General features: G+C 40.5%; 1 protein-coding gene across 1 annotated transcript in view; it reads left to right on the forward strand.

The window, feature by feature from the left end:
• Positions 1-123: 123 nt before the first annotated feature.
• Positions 124-13,538, forward strand: part of ptpa (protein phosphatase 2 phosphatase activator) — a 46,453-nt gene continuing 33,038 nt past the window's right edge. Inside the window, exons 1-4 of the mRNA XM_055660256.1 lie at positions 124-270; positions 7,054-7,163; positions 9,243-9,329; positions 11,432-11,557. Of these exons, the coding sequence (XP_055516231.1) occupies positions 249-270; positions 7,054-7,163; positions 9,243-9,329; positions 11,432-11,557 (345 nt within the window). The 5' untranslated portion in view covers positions 124-248. The remainder of the gene's footprint in view (positions 271-7,053; positions 7,164-9,242; positions 9,330-11,431; positions 11,558-13,538) is intronic.

The following is a 13,538-nucleotide window of genomic DNA, read 5'->3' on the forward strand; positions in this document are numbered from 1 at the left end:
CTCGTTAAAAAGGGAGCGTGCCACGCACAAACATGGACGGTCGTTGTCATCATGTTTAACTTATTTACGATTCGCACCGTTCGACACCAGACATCATTAATGCTTCGCTCACTCTTTAAATGTAACCAAGTTATACAGGCGTGCCTTTTTTATTTTTGCGAGATACTTGACAGGGGGCGAAGATCAAAGGGCGGGTCTGGTTTGCACTTCCGGGTTGGGCGTTGTGAAGGAGTTCTCTGGGTGTAAATATGGCAGGTTCTAGTGAGTCAGGTCAGTATCTGGGCAAGAGTTCCTCTCTTATTATCTATTCTATAAGGGGATTCACTATCTTACTCTGACCCATGTGCTGATAAGTATTTGTCGATATACATATAATATTTGCCGGTCTCTGGGTGTAATTATGGCAGGTTTTAGTGAACCAGGTCAGTACCTGGGCAAGAGTTCCTCTTATTATTTATTCTTATAAGGCGATTCACTATCTTACTCTGCCCCATGTGCTGATAAGTATTTGTCGATATACATATAATATTTGCCGTCTTTAAAGCTTACCAGTGCTGGCCTTGGTTTGATTACAATGAGTACGATTAATTGAATTATAATTTAACAACAATTTTCTAATTTACCTTTATTTTTTATATTTAGCAACTAATGAATCCCAAGTGCTTAGTGAAAGTTTCGAATGGGTCCCCTAATGAAAAGAAATATACCATTGAGGCCACTCAGCTTTCAAACACAGTGCACCACCATTCATTGATGTTGTGGTTGATTTGTTATGTCCGCTTATTTCCTTTGGGTCTATTTCGTAAATGCCATTACACACCGAGAACTCAAGTACTGACTAAGGGAGGGAATAGGTTCACAGTGTAGGAAATAATTGTAGTGGGACGTGTATATTCTCATTTTAAAAGCGTGCATTTGTTTTCCTGGTGTCGGCAATGGCAGAACAGTACTTTCTTTAACACATGGGTCTAATGCAAACAGTTACCTAATTTATAAAAGTTGACAAATTTGTAAATAATTTGTTGCTAAGTTCACAATCCTTGTGACTTGTAATATGGAGATGTTTAAGTTCACAGGTAAACATCAAGCTATGAAGTTAGCTTTCAGAACAAGTGTCAATGTTCTCCCAAGTGGTAGGAGTCTGTCACCCAGAGAGAGACTGGATAATGATAGCAGACTTCCTTCCCCAAATGCTGTTAGTAAACCAGATAGTTTTGTTCAATTCTTTGCTTATTATTACTCATTCAAAGTATTAATTCATTCGTTCACTTATACCATGATTTTTAAACTATTCCAGATTTATTTAATTACTTGAATTTAAATTCTGAGCTGTGATGATAGGATTCAAACTAATGTCTCTTGTTCACTAATTCAGAAAGCAAACCACTGGACCCATTCCTGAATCTTGAGCGCAACCTTAGCACTCGTGTTTGTGCATCACTGAGGGAGTGAGAAAGTCATGTATTTCAAATAAGTCGTTAAATTAATGCCCTCTTTTATCTGTTGAGTTGTGTGGGAGTTTAAAATATTATTTGTGTAGGAAAGAACTGCAGATGCTAGGTTAAACCGAAGATAGACACAAAATGCTGGAGTAACTCAGTGGGACAGATAGCATCTCTGGAGAGAAGGAATGGGTGACGTTTTGGGTCGAGACCCTTTTCAGACTGAAAGTCACGGGAAAGGGGAACGAGAGATTATAGATGATGATATAGAGATATAGAACAAATCAATTAAAGATATGCAAAAAAGTAACAATGGTAAAGGAAACGGGTCATTGTTAGCTGTAGCTGCGTGAGAATGAAAGACTTGGTGGGGGAGGGGTGGAAGAGGGAATGAAGGGGTTAATTTAATTTAAAGACATCATGGATGAACTCCAAAAATTGTTCATCCCTGTCTGGCAAAAAAATAAAAAGGGGAAGGCAGCTCAACCGTGGCTAACGAGGGAAATCAAGGACAGTGTTAAATCCAAGAAAGAGGCATATAAATTGGCCAGAGGACGCAACAAACCAGAGGACAGGGAGAAATTTAGAACTCAACAAAGGAAGTCAAAGGGGTTAATTAAGAGGGGGGGGAAAAGAGCACGAAAGAAAACTTGCGGGAAATATAAGCACTGACTGTAAAAGCTTCTTTATATAGGTAAAAAGGAAAAGATTAGTGAAGGCAAATGTAGGTCCCTTGCAATCAGAGACAGATGAATTTATAATGGGGAAACAAAGAAATGGAAGAACAGTTTAAAAAGTACTTTGGTTCTGTCTTCACCAAGGAAGACACAAACAATCTCCCAGAAATACTAGGGGACCGAGGATCTAATAGGAGGGAGAAACTGAAGGGAATGCACATTAATGAGGAAATGGTGTTAGGTAAACTGTTGGGACTGAAGGCAGATAAATCCCCAGGGCCTGATGGTCTGCATCCCATAGTACTCAAGGAGGTGGCCTTAGAAATCATGGATGCATTGGTGATCATTTTGAAAATGTTCTCTCAATTCTGGATCAGCTCCTGTGGACTGGACCCCAGCCAATGTAACCCCACTTTTTAAGAAAGGAGGGAGAGAGAAAACAGGGAATTATAGACCAGTTAGTCTTACATCAGTAGTGGGGAAGATGCTTGAGTCGATTGTTAATGATATTATAGCAGCGCATTTGGAAAGCAGTGGCGGGATCGGTCAAAGTCAGCATGGATTTATGAAGGGGAAAATCATGCTTGACTAATTTTCTGGAATTTTTTGAGGATGTAACAAGTAGAATGGATAAGGGAGAGCGAGTGGATGTGGTGTATCTGGACTTTCAAAAAGCCTTTGACAAGGTTTGGTTTAGGTTAGTTTATAGATACAGCACGGAAACAGGCCCTTCGGCCCACCGGGTCCGCGCCGACCAGCGATCCACGCACATTAATACTATCCTACGCCCACTAGGGACAATTTTTACATTTACCAAGCCAATTAACCCACAAACCTGTATGTCTTTGGATTGTGGAGGGAAACCAAAGATCTCGGAGTAAACCCACGCAGGTCACGGGGAGAACGTACAAACTCGCTGAGTTCCTCCAGCACTTTGTATTTTGCTCTAAATTTTGAGCATCTGCAATCTCTAGTGTTGACATCGCTGTACAAGTTCTTTAGGGGAGTGGCCTAGGCCCAAACATCAGCTATGACAGCTAAGTTTTACATCACCCACGACCTCTTTCAATTGTAAGCAGAGTGCATATGTTTGCTGATGATGGCACAGTGATTCTTTTTCAATTCCTCGACACATAAACCAATCGATACCTACAGGTAGCAGGAATTAGACTAGTGGCATTTATTCCATAATCGTGCCAGCAGGGAGTTTGTATACAGCTAATCCTCATGGCTTTACACTAACATACACATTCTCTGTCCATCCCCACCTTACATACAGCTTAACGTGCTGTTTTTCTGTGCTCAGTTCTGGCAAAGAATTTTAGACCTGAAACCTTAACACTGCTTCTCTTCCCACAGAAGTGGCATGACCTGCAGAATATTTCCAACATTTTCTGTTATAAAATGCACTATAATTGTGCACCCAAGCTAGTCCAACATAACTTCCCTAAATCTGAGACCTAGATCACCAGGAAGGACTAAGGGCAGTAGGAACATGCAGACTCTATTGCCTGCAGGTTCATCTCTGTTGTACGGCATTAGGTACTAAGTTCTGGAGCTCCCACAAAACTACTTCAGGGGAGCGAGTGCCTTCACCAGAAGTAACAAGAGTGCTTCAGGAAGTTGGCTAATCACTGCCTTCTCAAGGGCACAGGGAGGATTAATAAACGTTGAAATTGCTGGTGAAGATCCTGCAAGATCAATAAATTCCAACACATTGTCCACATTCCCCACTCTCCCAAACAACCACCCAAAGCCATTCATTGCCTACAATGCTGGTCAGGAGCGCGGTGGAACACAACCACTTGAGTGGAGGAGTACAACACACAAAAATGTTGACACCATCCTGGACAAATTAGCACTTCATTCACTGCCCTAAGCATCATCTCCTTCACTGTCAGTACATCGGGTCTGCAGTGTGTGCTCCACAAGGTTTATTTGACAACACTACTTCTAACTCATGACTGCCAACTCAGCACTTCTTAAACCCATTGCCTCCACCAGCTAGAAGGACAAGGGAAATAGGTATATTTGATTGTCGCCATTCGTGACTTCCCTCCAAGTTAAACATTTATTTCAATGTGGAAATATATCACTTTATTTGTTCTGTCTAAATCGTGGTAGTTTACTACCACCTTCTCAAGTAGTTAAAGATGAACAATAAGTGAAACGAAAATGAAGCCTTGCTAATAATGCTCACATTGTGGTTCAGAGAAGAAAATTGGTTATTTTCTTACTGGTAAAAAGGTACCAGGATTAAAATTATTTAAGTCTTATTTAGTCCCCTCAAATCCCCCAAAACATTAGCACAGTAGGGTAGAAGTGATGGGCAGTGTGAGATGGTTCATCTCCCTGGAGATTGGTATGTGGAAGGCATTGCAGTGAAGCCTGGTGCTCTCATTTCCCGGTAGCCAAGCAAAACGAGAAGTGGGAAATGTTTGCTTTTCTTTTCAAGCTTTTCCCATTGTAGCTGTGTCACCTGGGACACATTTGTTGACAACCTTGGGATCTCTCGGCCTGAAACCTGCCATTATCATAAGGGAATAATATCCGTATTAAGGTAACTAATTTAACAAATTGCATTGTGGAAACTGGAAACCAAACAGTGAATCGCATAAAAACATAGACACGACAGAGGTTCTTGCAGTTCATTCTTCCATTAAAATGGAAATGTTCATTTGTCTTCCTCATGAATGATTCTTGCTTCCAGACAACACCAGATATGGATCTTTGTTTATATAAAATTTTATTTCTTAGTTTTAAGCCTAAACTTGCCTTTCACCAGCACGGTTTCTCCTTATTGTACAGTATTAGTTTAACATGAAATGGTGCTTCAGATTAACCAAGGAATATTCCATATACTTTTATAATGCTGAACTATATTCATCCCTCCACCACTGCTGTTTGTGACTTACAGTCTGGTAATATCTTGATTTTTAAATATTGTTCCTTGTTTCCAAATCTTTTCTGGGTCCATCTGTCTTATGGTAATGGCAGCCTTTGATAAGGTCCCTTTTGATAAAGTGGGCAAAATTAGAGCACATGGTATTGGGGATAAGGTACTGACATGGATAGAAAATTGGTTGGCAGACAGAAAACAAAGAGTTGGGATTAATGGTTCCCTTTCTGAATGGCAGGCAGTGACTAGTGGGGTACCGCAAGGCTCGGTGCTGGGACCGCTGCTATTTACAATATAGATAAATCTCGCAGCGTAATTTTATCATTCCTGTTCATAATAGGAATGCAACTTCACTCCATAGCCTTGAGCTCGCCTGTATATTACTCCATTGCTATGGGATTCCTCACCCAATAACGTATACGGCATTTTATTAAATGCCTTTTGGAAATTCAAAAACAATCACAGGTTTCTCTTCATCCACCCTCAAAGAAAGTCAGTAAATTTGTCACGCATAAATTGCCTTTCATAAAATCACGCCTACTTTCCTTAAATGTATTATGATTCACTAAAAGTTCTGATTCCACTTTGGATTCCAGCTTTTCCGAATGGCAGCTATTAGGCTGACTGACCTGTAGTTCCCTGCTTTCCTATATCCATATATTTTGAATAGGGACATCCCATTTGAGATTTACCAATCCTCCGGGATCATAGGAATTTTCAAAAGATCACAAGTTATGCCCTTTCACAATTAATAACTTGCACCATTACTGAGATGAACTTTCTGTGAGTTGGATTTTGAAATTGATTTCCAGCTGTTGCAAGGGTTTTGATAAAGAGTAAATGAAGAGCATGTTTTCACTGCAGGATGGTCAGTAACCAGACAAAAGACTTTCACTTACTAGTAAAAAATATGTGTTGATCTTTTCCTATTATAATTTGGATACACTGACCGAAAAAAATGATGGAAACAAAGTCAATAGCAGTGCTTTAAAGAGATTTTGATAAATATTTAAAGGAGAGAACCTTGCCCATCTGTGGAAAAGCAGGGAGTAGGATAAATAGTGAAAGAGCTGTTTTGTTGGGTCATGTTTTCTCATATGTAATTCCTTAAAAGAAATACACCTGGTGAAAGAAAACGGCTTGTAAATCTACAGTGATTGATCTCAAATTTGAGCTATGCACTATTGAGCAGATCTTTTCCGTTCTGGATGCAAATTTTCTCTGCAGAATTGTAGTGACGGTCGTAATGATCTGTCCCTGTGTCTTCAGTAAAGAATTTTATTTTTCTGTCAGCAAAATAGCTCACTTGGCCCATTATGCACCTGAAAGAGCCATCCAATTAGTTCTACTTGTACCATCCTGCTGTTGGTGTGTTGCTGCGTGTACCCAATCCATCAATGTATTGTTCTGTAGGAGCTGCTTGTGTTGTCTGAAAGCATTGAACGGGGCAATGTTGTTACATTTTAACAGCAGTCACTGTCACTGTCACTGCTGTGTCACACACAGGGAAACAAATTAACATCAATCCTCTCTTGGGGACAATTTCTCGTTTTCCTGACTTTAAGTTGTCCTCCGCTCGCATGGTACTGACTGTAAAATTCTCAAAACCTTACGTACTTAATCCCTTCATTCCTTGATAGCTTTTATCTTTTTTTCCAATCTTCCTGCCACTGAACCACCCGATAGTTCTCTCTCGGTCAAGCATGTCTCAATGGGTAGCCTCTGAGAAAGAAGGTTAAGCGTGAGTTCCATTTGGTGACTCGACCACATAATCCCAATTGACTCTCCCAGTATACATCTGAGGAAGTGCTGCAATGTTGGTAGTGCTTTTTCATTTTGGAATGTGACTCATTTGAGATCCCATGGACTGTCAGATGAACAGAAATTTGAAAAAAGTGATTTATTGTTAATAGCTTGGCCAGCATTTGTCACTCAATAACATATTTGCTTATTATAAGTATGGCTACACTTTTGAACAGTGCAAAAAATCTATGTAAAATCAGAATTTTTTAAATGCTGTTGTGTATATGCACAGGCTCGTCTCCTGAGGAAGAGATGCGGTTGTCATTCACCAATCACACCTTCATTATACCAAAGAAAGAGATCAACATGTTTACAGACATGGCGAAGTGGAAGCGCTCTCAGGTACTGGATTGTTTGGAGTTTCCTGCGGTCTGGTCGTGAGTAACTTGTCCGATCAGCTCTTGCTGTGAGGGTTGAGTTTCTGACAAAATTAATTAAAACTAGTTGAAACTTCTCCCTTCTCACCCAACCTCCTTATAGTAGAACATGTTTAAGGCAAGATATAATTGTGCCCAACGTCAGCACAACGGTGCAGCTGGTAGTACTGCTGCCTCAGCGCCAGAGACCTGGGTTCAATGCTAACCTCGGGTATTGACTGTGTGGAGTTTGCATGTTCTCCCTGTGATGACGCCCTGGTGCTCAAATTTCCTCCCACATTCCAAAGACCCGTGGGTTTGTTGTTTAATTAGCCTCTGCAAATTGTTAGATGTGGCCCTTGTGGCTATAGGGATCAGGGGGTATGGAGAGAAGGCAGGGATGGGATACTGAGTTGGATGATCAGCCATGATCATATCGAATGGTGGTGCAGGCTCGAAGGGACGAATGGCCTACTCCTGCACCTATTTTCTATGTTTCTATGCCCCTAGTGTGAATGGGTGATCAATAGTCAGCGTGGACTCTGGGCCGGGGGTCTGTTTCCATGCTGTATCTTTATTTCATTCAACCAATTGTGAAGGCTTTTTGATATTGCTTGCAATTTGGAACACATCGATTTAAAAGGATGCTGAATTTGTTTCACTTTATTAACATTCAAAAGAGTTTGGGGTACTTGGATAAAAGGTTGTAAGGCTTTTGGGGGGAACAATAGATTAGTGATGTGTATTTGGATAGTTCTATTAAAGAGCCAAAGCACCCATGTGTGTCAGAATGGTGGCTTTCTGTTATATCATTTTATCATAATGTGTGGAGTCAGTTTGTAATCATTTATTTACAACTTACGCAGTGGAATATCAAAAATGTAAGATGCCTCCTGCTGTACATTTCTTCAGGTTATCAAATAGTTAAATGTTACTCTGTGTACAACCAAGCATGTCCCAATAAAGAGGGTGCAAAGAATATTCCTACCTCCCAATGATTGGTAGCCATTCAGTTAGATCATAACTGATCCATTCTGGTGCTTGTTTTGGTTCTGTATCCCTTAAACCTCTTACCAAACAGACGCCTAGCAATGTTGTAGGAAGGAACTACAGATGCTGGTTTAAACCGAAGATAGACACAAAATGTTGGAGTAACAGCGGGACAGGCACCATCTCTGGATAGAAGGAATGGGTGATGTTGATTCAAATTGAATCAGGGTAGAGGGAGATACAGAGAAAATTTAAGGTGTGAAATCAAGACAAAGGGGATGGAGATCAAGGAAAATGTAGACTAGATCATTGTTAGGTAGGAGAAGGTAACAACAAGCAAACATAGATACAATGTAAAGGAGGACTAGTCAGAGAACTGGGAAGAGGGGAGGGATGGAGAGAGAGGGAAGGCAAAGTTAGAGAAGTCAATCTCAGTTTTCAAACTTCAAAGTTTTTTCCAGTACTTTTCTTTTGTGAGTGTTCCAAATTTCAGTCACCTTATGTGTGGAAAAAGTGCTATCTGACAACGCTCTTGAATGGTCTACTAACTTTAACCGGTGGGTCAAGCGCTCTAACCTCTTGATCTTATGAAGGTGGAGGTCCACTCACATGTATGTCATTTTGACTGAGAAGAGTGGATGTTCTCATATTTTTGGTGCCTTTGACCCTATTGACAGTGGAGAATGTAGGTTTGGGAAATAGACTCTTAGGGTGGGTGGAAAGGCTGCAGATCAAATGGACTGCTGTGGCCTGGAGTTCTGGACCACGCTGAGGTTCTTGAGTTCTGCTGTAACTGCACTTGGGAATGATTTTATTTTCATTCATTTTATACTTTAAAAATTGCATGTTAAAATCTAAGATTGCTTAAAGGTTTAGTAACTTCTACTTAACCCTAATGGTTCAATGGTACTTTACTGTCACAGGTACCGAGGTACAGTGACATTCTTTTTTGCATACTGTTCAGTAAAAGTATTACTATATATAAATACAATCTTACAATTAAGCACAAGTGTATAAGAACAGTACGTGAGACAATATATCTGAGATCTGTATCACCTTCTCTCACTCCCTCAAGGCTTATGCGGACTACGTTGGGTTTATTGTGGCACTGAATGAAAGCGTGAAAGGGAAAAAGCTCACATGTGACTATAAAACGTCCAAGGTAGGAACGATAAGTTGTGAGCTTGAATTTTTGTGAAGCGGTCTTCTCTATTAATGTTATAAAATACACATGTTTTACACTGGGGTAAAATGAAGGGACATTTTTTACCACCTGCCCAAAAGAGATATTGGGTTAAGTGACCAAAAAAAAATGAATAATGAGTTAGGTTAGTGGTAATGAAAGGAGAGAGAAATGAAAAGATCTAGGTACGTAATTCTAAGGCTTAAGTCTGCAGAGTTGAAGCTCCAGGGTTGTCTTAAGAGCTCTTCACATTTCATTTAAAAGTTTCTTTTGATCAAGCAGGAGCTGTGAATATAAGGGGTTTAACAGGCTTGTCATCTTCTGATCTTTCATCACGCAGAGGAAATTTACAAAGGATTGCATAGGCCCCAGTTCCTCCTCAGCTGTTCACGATCTTGATGATATGTCAATACGCTGTTGTAGTTGAGTTACTGCATTAGAACCATTGTTGTGATATTGTAAGTTCAACGTTCCCCGTGGTAGTTGAGCAATTTAAATTCAAGTTAGTAAATAAAAAGCGTATCTCAATAATAGTGATCATGAAGCGACTGGATTGTTATAATTCTGTCCAGTATGGCCTGTGGCGGCAACACATACACTCGTAACTGCCTCCTCTGTTCGAGATAATTGGGGAGGAACAATAAATGCCCATTGTGCAAACATTGTCCACGTTATGAATGAATAACGTGGAAGTGTTTTTCCCTTTCCTTGCATCTTACCACAGTGCTGCTGAATTTAGACATCGCAACTTATGTAATGGCAGATGTGAGGCAGAATTGCAAATGTTAATGTTATGTTGCATAATCTAAGGGGAAAAAAGGAGCTCCCTAATGGCTTGATGTTAATTCAAATGACATAAGAGAGGAAAGAAACTTGCATTTATCTATCATCTTTGACATCTAGATATAGCTTACGATTAAGTTCTTCCGAAGTGTCATTGTAATATTATAAGATTCTTATCAGTTTGCATAAAGAGGGCTCCTCTTAATAAAGTATGTCTGAAGTGTGATCACTGTTGTAATAAAGGGAAAACATCTATCACTTTGTGCACAGATTGCTTCCGTCAATTAAATACTTAACTGTAGTCACTGTTATTATGTAGGAAAAGCCTCTGCTAATTTGCACAGAGGAAACTATCACAAACAGACAAATAATCTGACTCAGTGGTATTGAGGGATAAATATTGATAAGGGAGCTGGAGAAAATGCAGTATTTTACATCCTTCTGAGAACACAGACTGGGTGTGTGTTTATAATTTCATTAAACAAACACCTCCCACACTGTCAGGCTGCATGATGTGTTTAATCTCAGTAATGGGCCATAATATCCCATAACCTTCATGATGGAGATGGGGTACTTAACCCCTAGACACCACTCTAGTCTAGTTGGGTGGCTGATTTCACCCTTCCCATTGCCTTTCCAGTGATTGAAAGCAGACTACCACTCAGAGACTCCAATGGCATGGGCAGTCCAATCCACGCTTCCAAAATTATCCAGAGTAAGACAACCGACTTCAGAGAGCCTTTTCACATGAGAGCAGATGTCAAGGTGCGTAGCACTGAACAATTGCCTCGCCATTTGTGTGTGTCTATGTGCACGTTTAGCAATGCCGTTGTATATAATGACTGGAAGTGACTCATTTGAATCTGCCAAATATGCAAGAATTACACGTAGACACAAGGAACTGCAGATGCTGGAATCTTGAGCAAAAAACACAAAATGCTGAAGGAACTCAGCGGATCGGGCAACTTTGGAGGAAATGGATAGATGATGTTTCAGGTTGGGACCCTTTTTCAGGATTACATGGTGTTCTGAAAAATGTTTTATCTCTGAACCAATATCACCAAAAATATATAATCTGGTCAAATAGATGGTTTGGGGATCCTATTGTGCATAAATTATCTGTTATGTTTTCTCCATTACAACTGTGCTTACACTTCCCAGAGGACATCATTGACTATAAAGTAGCATAGAGCATAGTGAATGCCACAGTATAAATGCAAGGACCCTCGTTCTCTGTTCAGATAGTGTGCAGGAGTGGTTACTGAGACCACATGTTTTTTTTTTTTGTATATCTGCAGCCAGTAGAGAAACTAACTGTGCTCCTAAACACCCTGGACCGGTGGATCGATGAGACCCCTCCAGTCGATCAACCTTCCCGATTTGGTAACAAGGCGTACCGCACGTGGTACAGCAAGCTCGAGAAGGTATGGACTTATTCAAAGAGTGAATTACTGACATGAATTTTTTTAAAAGTTACAGCACTAAAACTTTTTTTCAAGTGAACTTTCAGCAAAGCTGATTTAAAAAATATATAGTTTAAAATTTTGAGGTAGCAGTTGGAGGAGGAATAAATACATTTGCCTGTGGTTTAAATGTGGGAAAAAAAAAATTCTGATTGGTCTCAAGAACTTCTTTACAAAATCATTTAATGTTTTAATTTCACATTGGGCATAAACAGAAACCAGAAAAGGTAAAAGGAAATCATCTGATGTTGGTCTGTAGGAGGATCCTGAGCCAAAATATAGTCTGTCCATTTCCTTCCTGCCTGACCCACTGAGTTCTTCCAGGAGTTCTTGTATCTTGTATCTTGAGATTGCCTTTCTAACATGCGAAATTGTTGGGTGTTGGGATAGGCAAGAACTACAGTATGTCAGTTGGTTATTTACCATCAGAACTGGGATGTCTGTTTCTTCAGTGATCATATGTTTCTCATAATTTATGTCCATCCCGTTGCATAATGATATCAATCAGGTTTCCCCAATCTTTCCCTGCTTTGGCTTCTTAGTAAAGATGATGTATCTATCCTGGAAGAACTCAGAAGGTCAGACAGCATCTGTGGAAGGAAATGGACTCATGACATTTTGGGCCTGAACCCTTCTGCATTCTGAAGAATGGTCCTGGCCTGCTGAGTTTTTCCAGCACTGTTTTTTGTTCAGGATTCCAGCATCTACAGTCCCTTGTGCCTCCATGTATATATGTTGCCCTATTTGGATTTGGCTCCTGTTTCATGCTGAGACTCGGCCTGGGAATCTATGTGTTTTCCACTTCCCTGGCTCTGTAGGAAAAATATCAGTGCCTAGTTTTTCAGCCATGTAGAGAGTGAATATTGTGCAAGTCAAATAGGTCAGTTGATGTCTGGGGTATCTTATGAAAATTGGAGACATTGATGTGGTGCAGAAGGATGAATCTTATCTTGTTGAAGAGAACATCATATAAAGGGTTGTTAGAAATGGATCCAGAACATTTGGCTATTGCACCCTGTCCCATGGCTGCATCTGAGAGTGGGAGATGGATCACGAGACTTCAAAAGAGACGCAAACTCAGAGGAGATGGGACCACCCTGTGGTGTACACGAACTGGCGACGATGCAGAAGTGACTTCATGGAAGGAGGCAGAGGGTGGTGGTGGAAGGATGTTTTTTCAGACTGCAGGTCTATGACGAGTGATGTGCCTCAGGGATCAGTGGTGGCCCATTGCTATCTGTGGTTTTGTCAACGAATTGGATGAGAATTTAGATGTTATGATTAGTAACTTTGCAGATGACTCTAAAATGGAAATTGACAGGTTCTTGATTAGTAAGGGTGCCAAAGGTTATGGGAAGAAGGCAGGAGAATGAGAGGAAAAGATAGATCAGCCATGATTCAATAGCTGAGTAAATTAGATGGGCTGAATGGCCTAATTCTGCTCCTATGACATGAACATAGTGGGTGATATCATAGATAGTGAAGAGGGCTATTAAAAGGCTCATTACAGCAAGCTCTAGAGCAACTGGGCAAGTGGGCTGATGACTGGCAAAGAATTTAATGCAGAAAAATTAAATTGTTCCCAATTTTGGAAAGTCAACCCAGGCCAGGACCTTCAAAGTGAATCATAGTGGCCTGGGGAGTGTTGTAGAGCAGACGCATCGATAGGGCGGTCAAGAAGTCATTTGGCCGTCATCAGTCGGCATTGAGTTGGGACATTATGTTACAGTTGTACAAGACCATTGCCGAGGCCTAATAACGAGTACCATGTGTGGTTTTGGTCACCCTGCTATAGGAAGGATGTCATTAAAATGGAAAGAGTGCAGAGAAGATTTACGAGGATGTTGCCAAGCTAATGGGATAGGCCTGAGCTAATGGGAGAGGTTGGGCAGGTTAGGACTTTAATCCTTGGAGCGCAGGAGGCTGAGGGGTGATCTTATAG

The sequence above is a fragment of the Leucoraja erinacea genome, chromosome 31 (assembly GCF_028641065.1).
Source record: "Leucoraja erinacea ecotype New England chromosome 31, Leri_hhj_1, whole genome shotgun sequence".
Lineage (NCBI taxonomy): Eukaryota > Metazoa > Chordata > Chondrichthyes > Rajiformes > Rajidae > Leucoraja > Leucoraja erinaceus.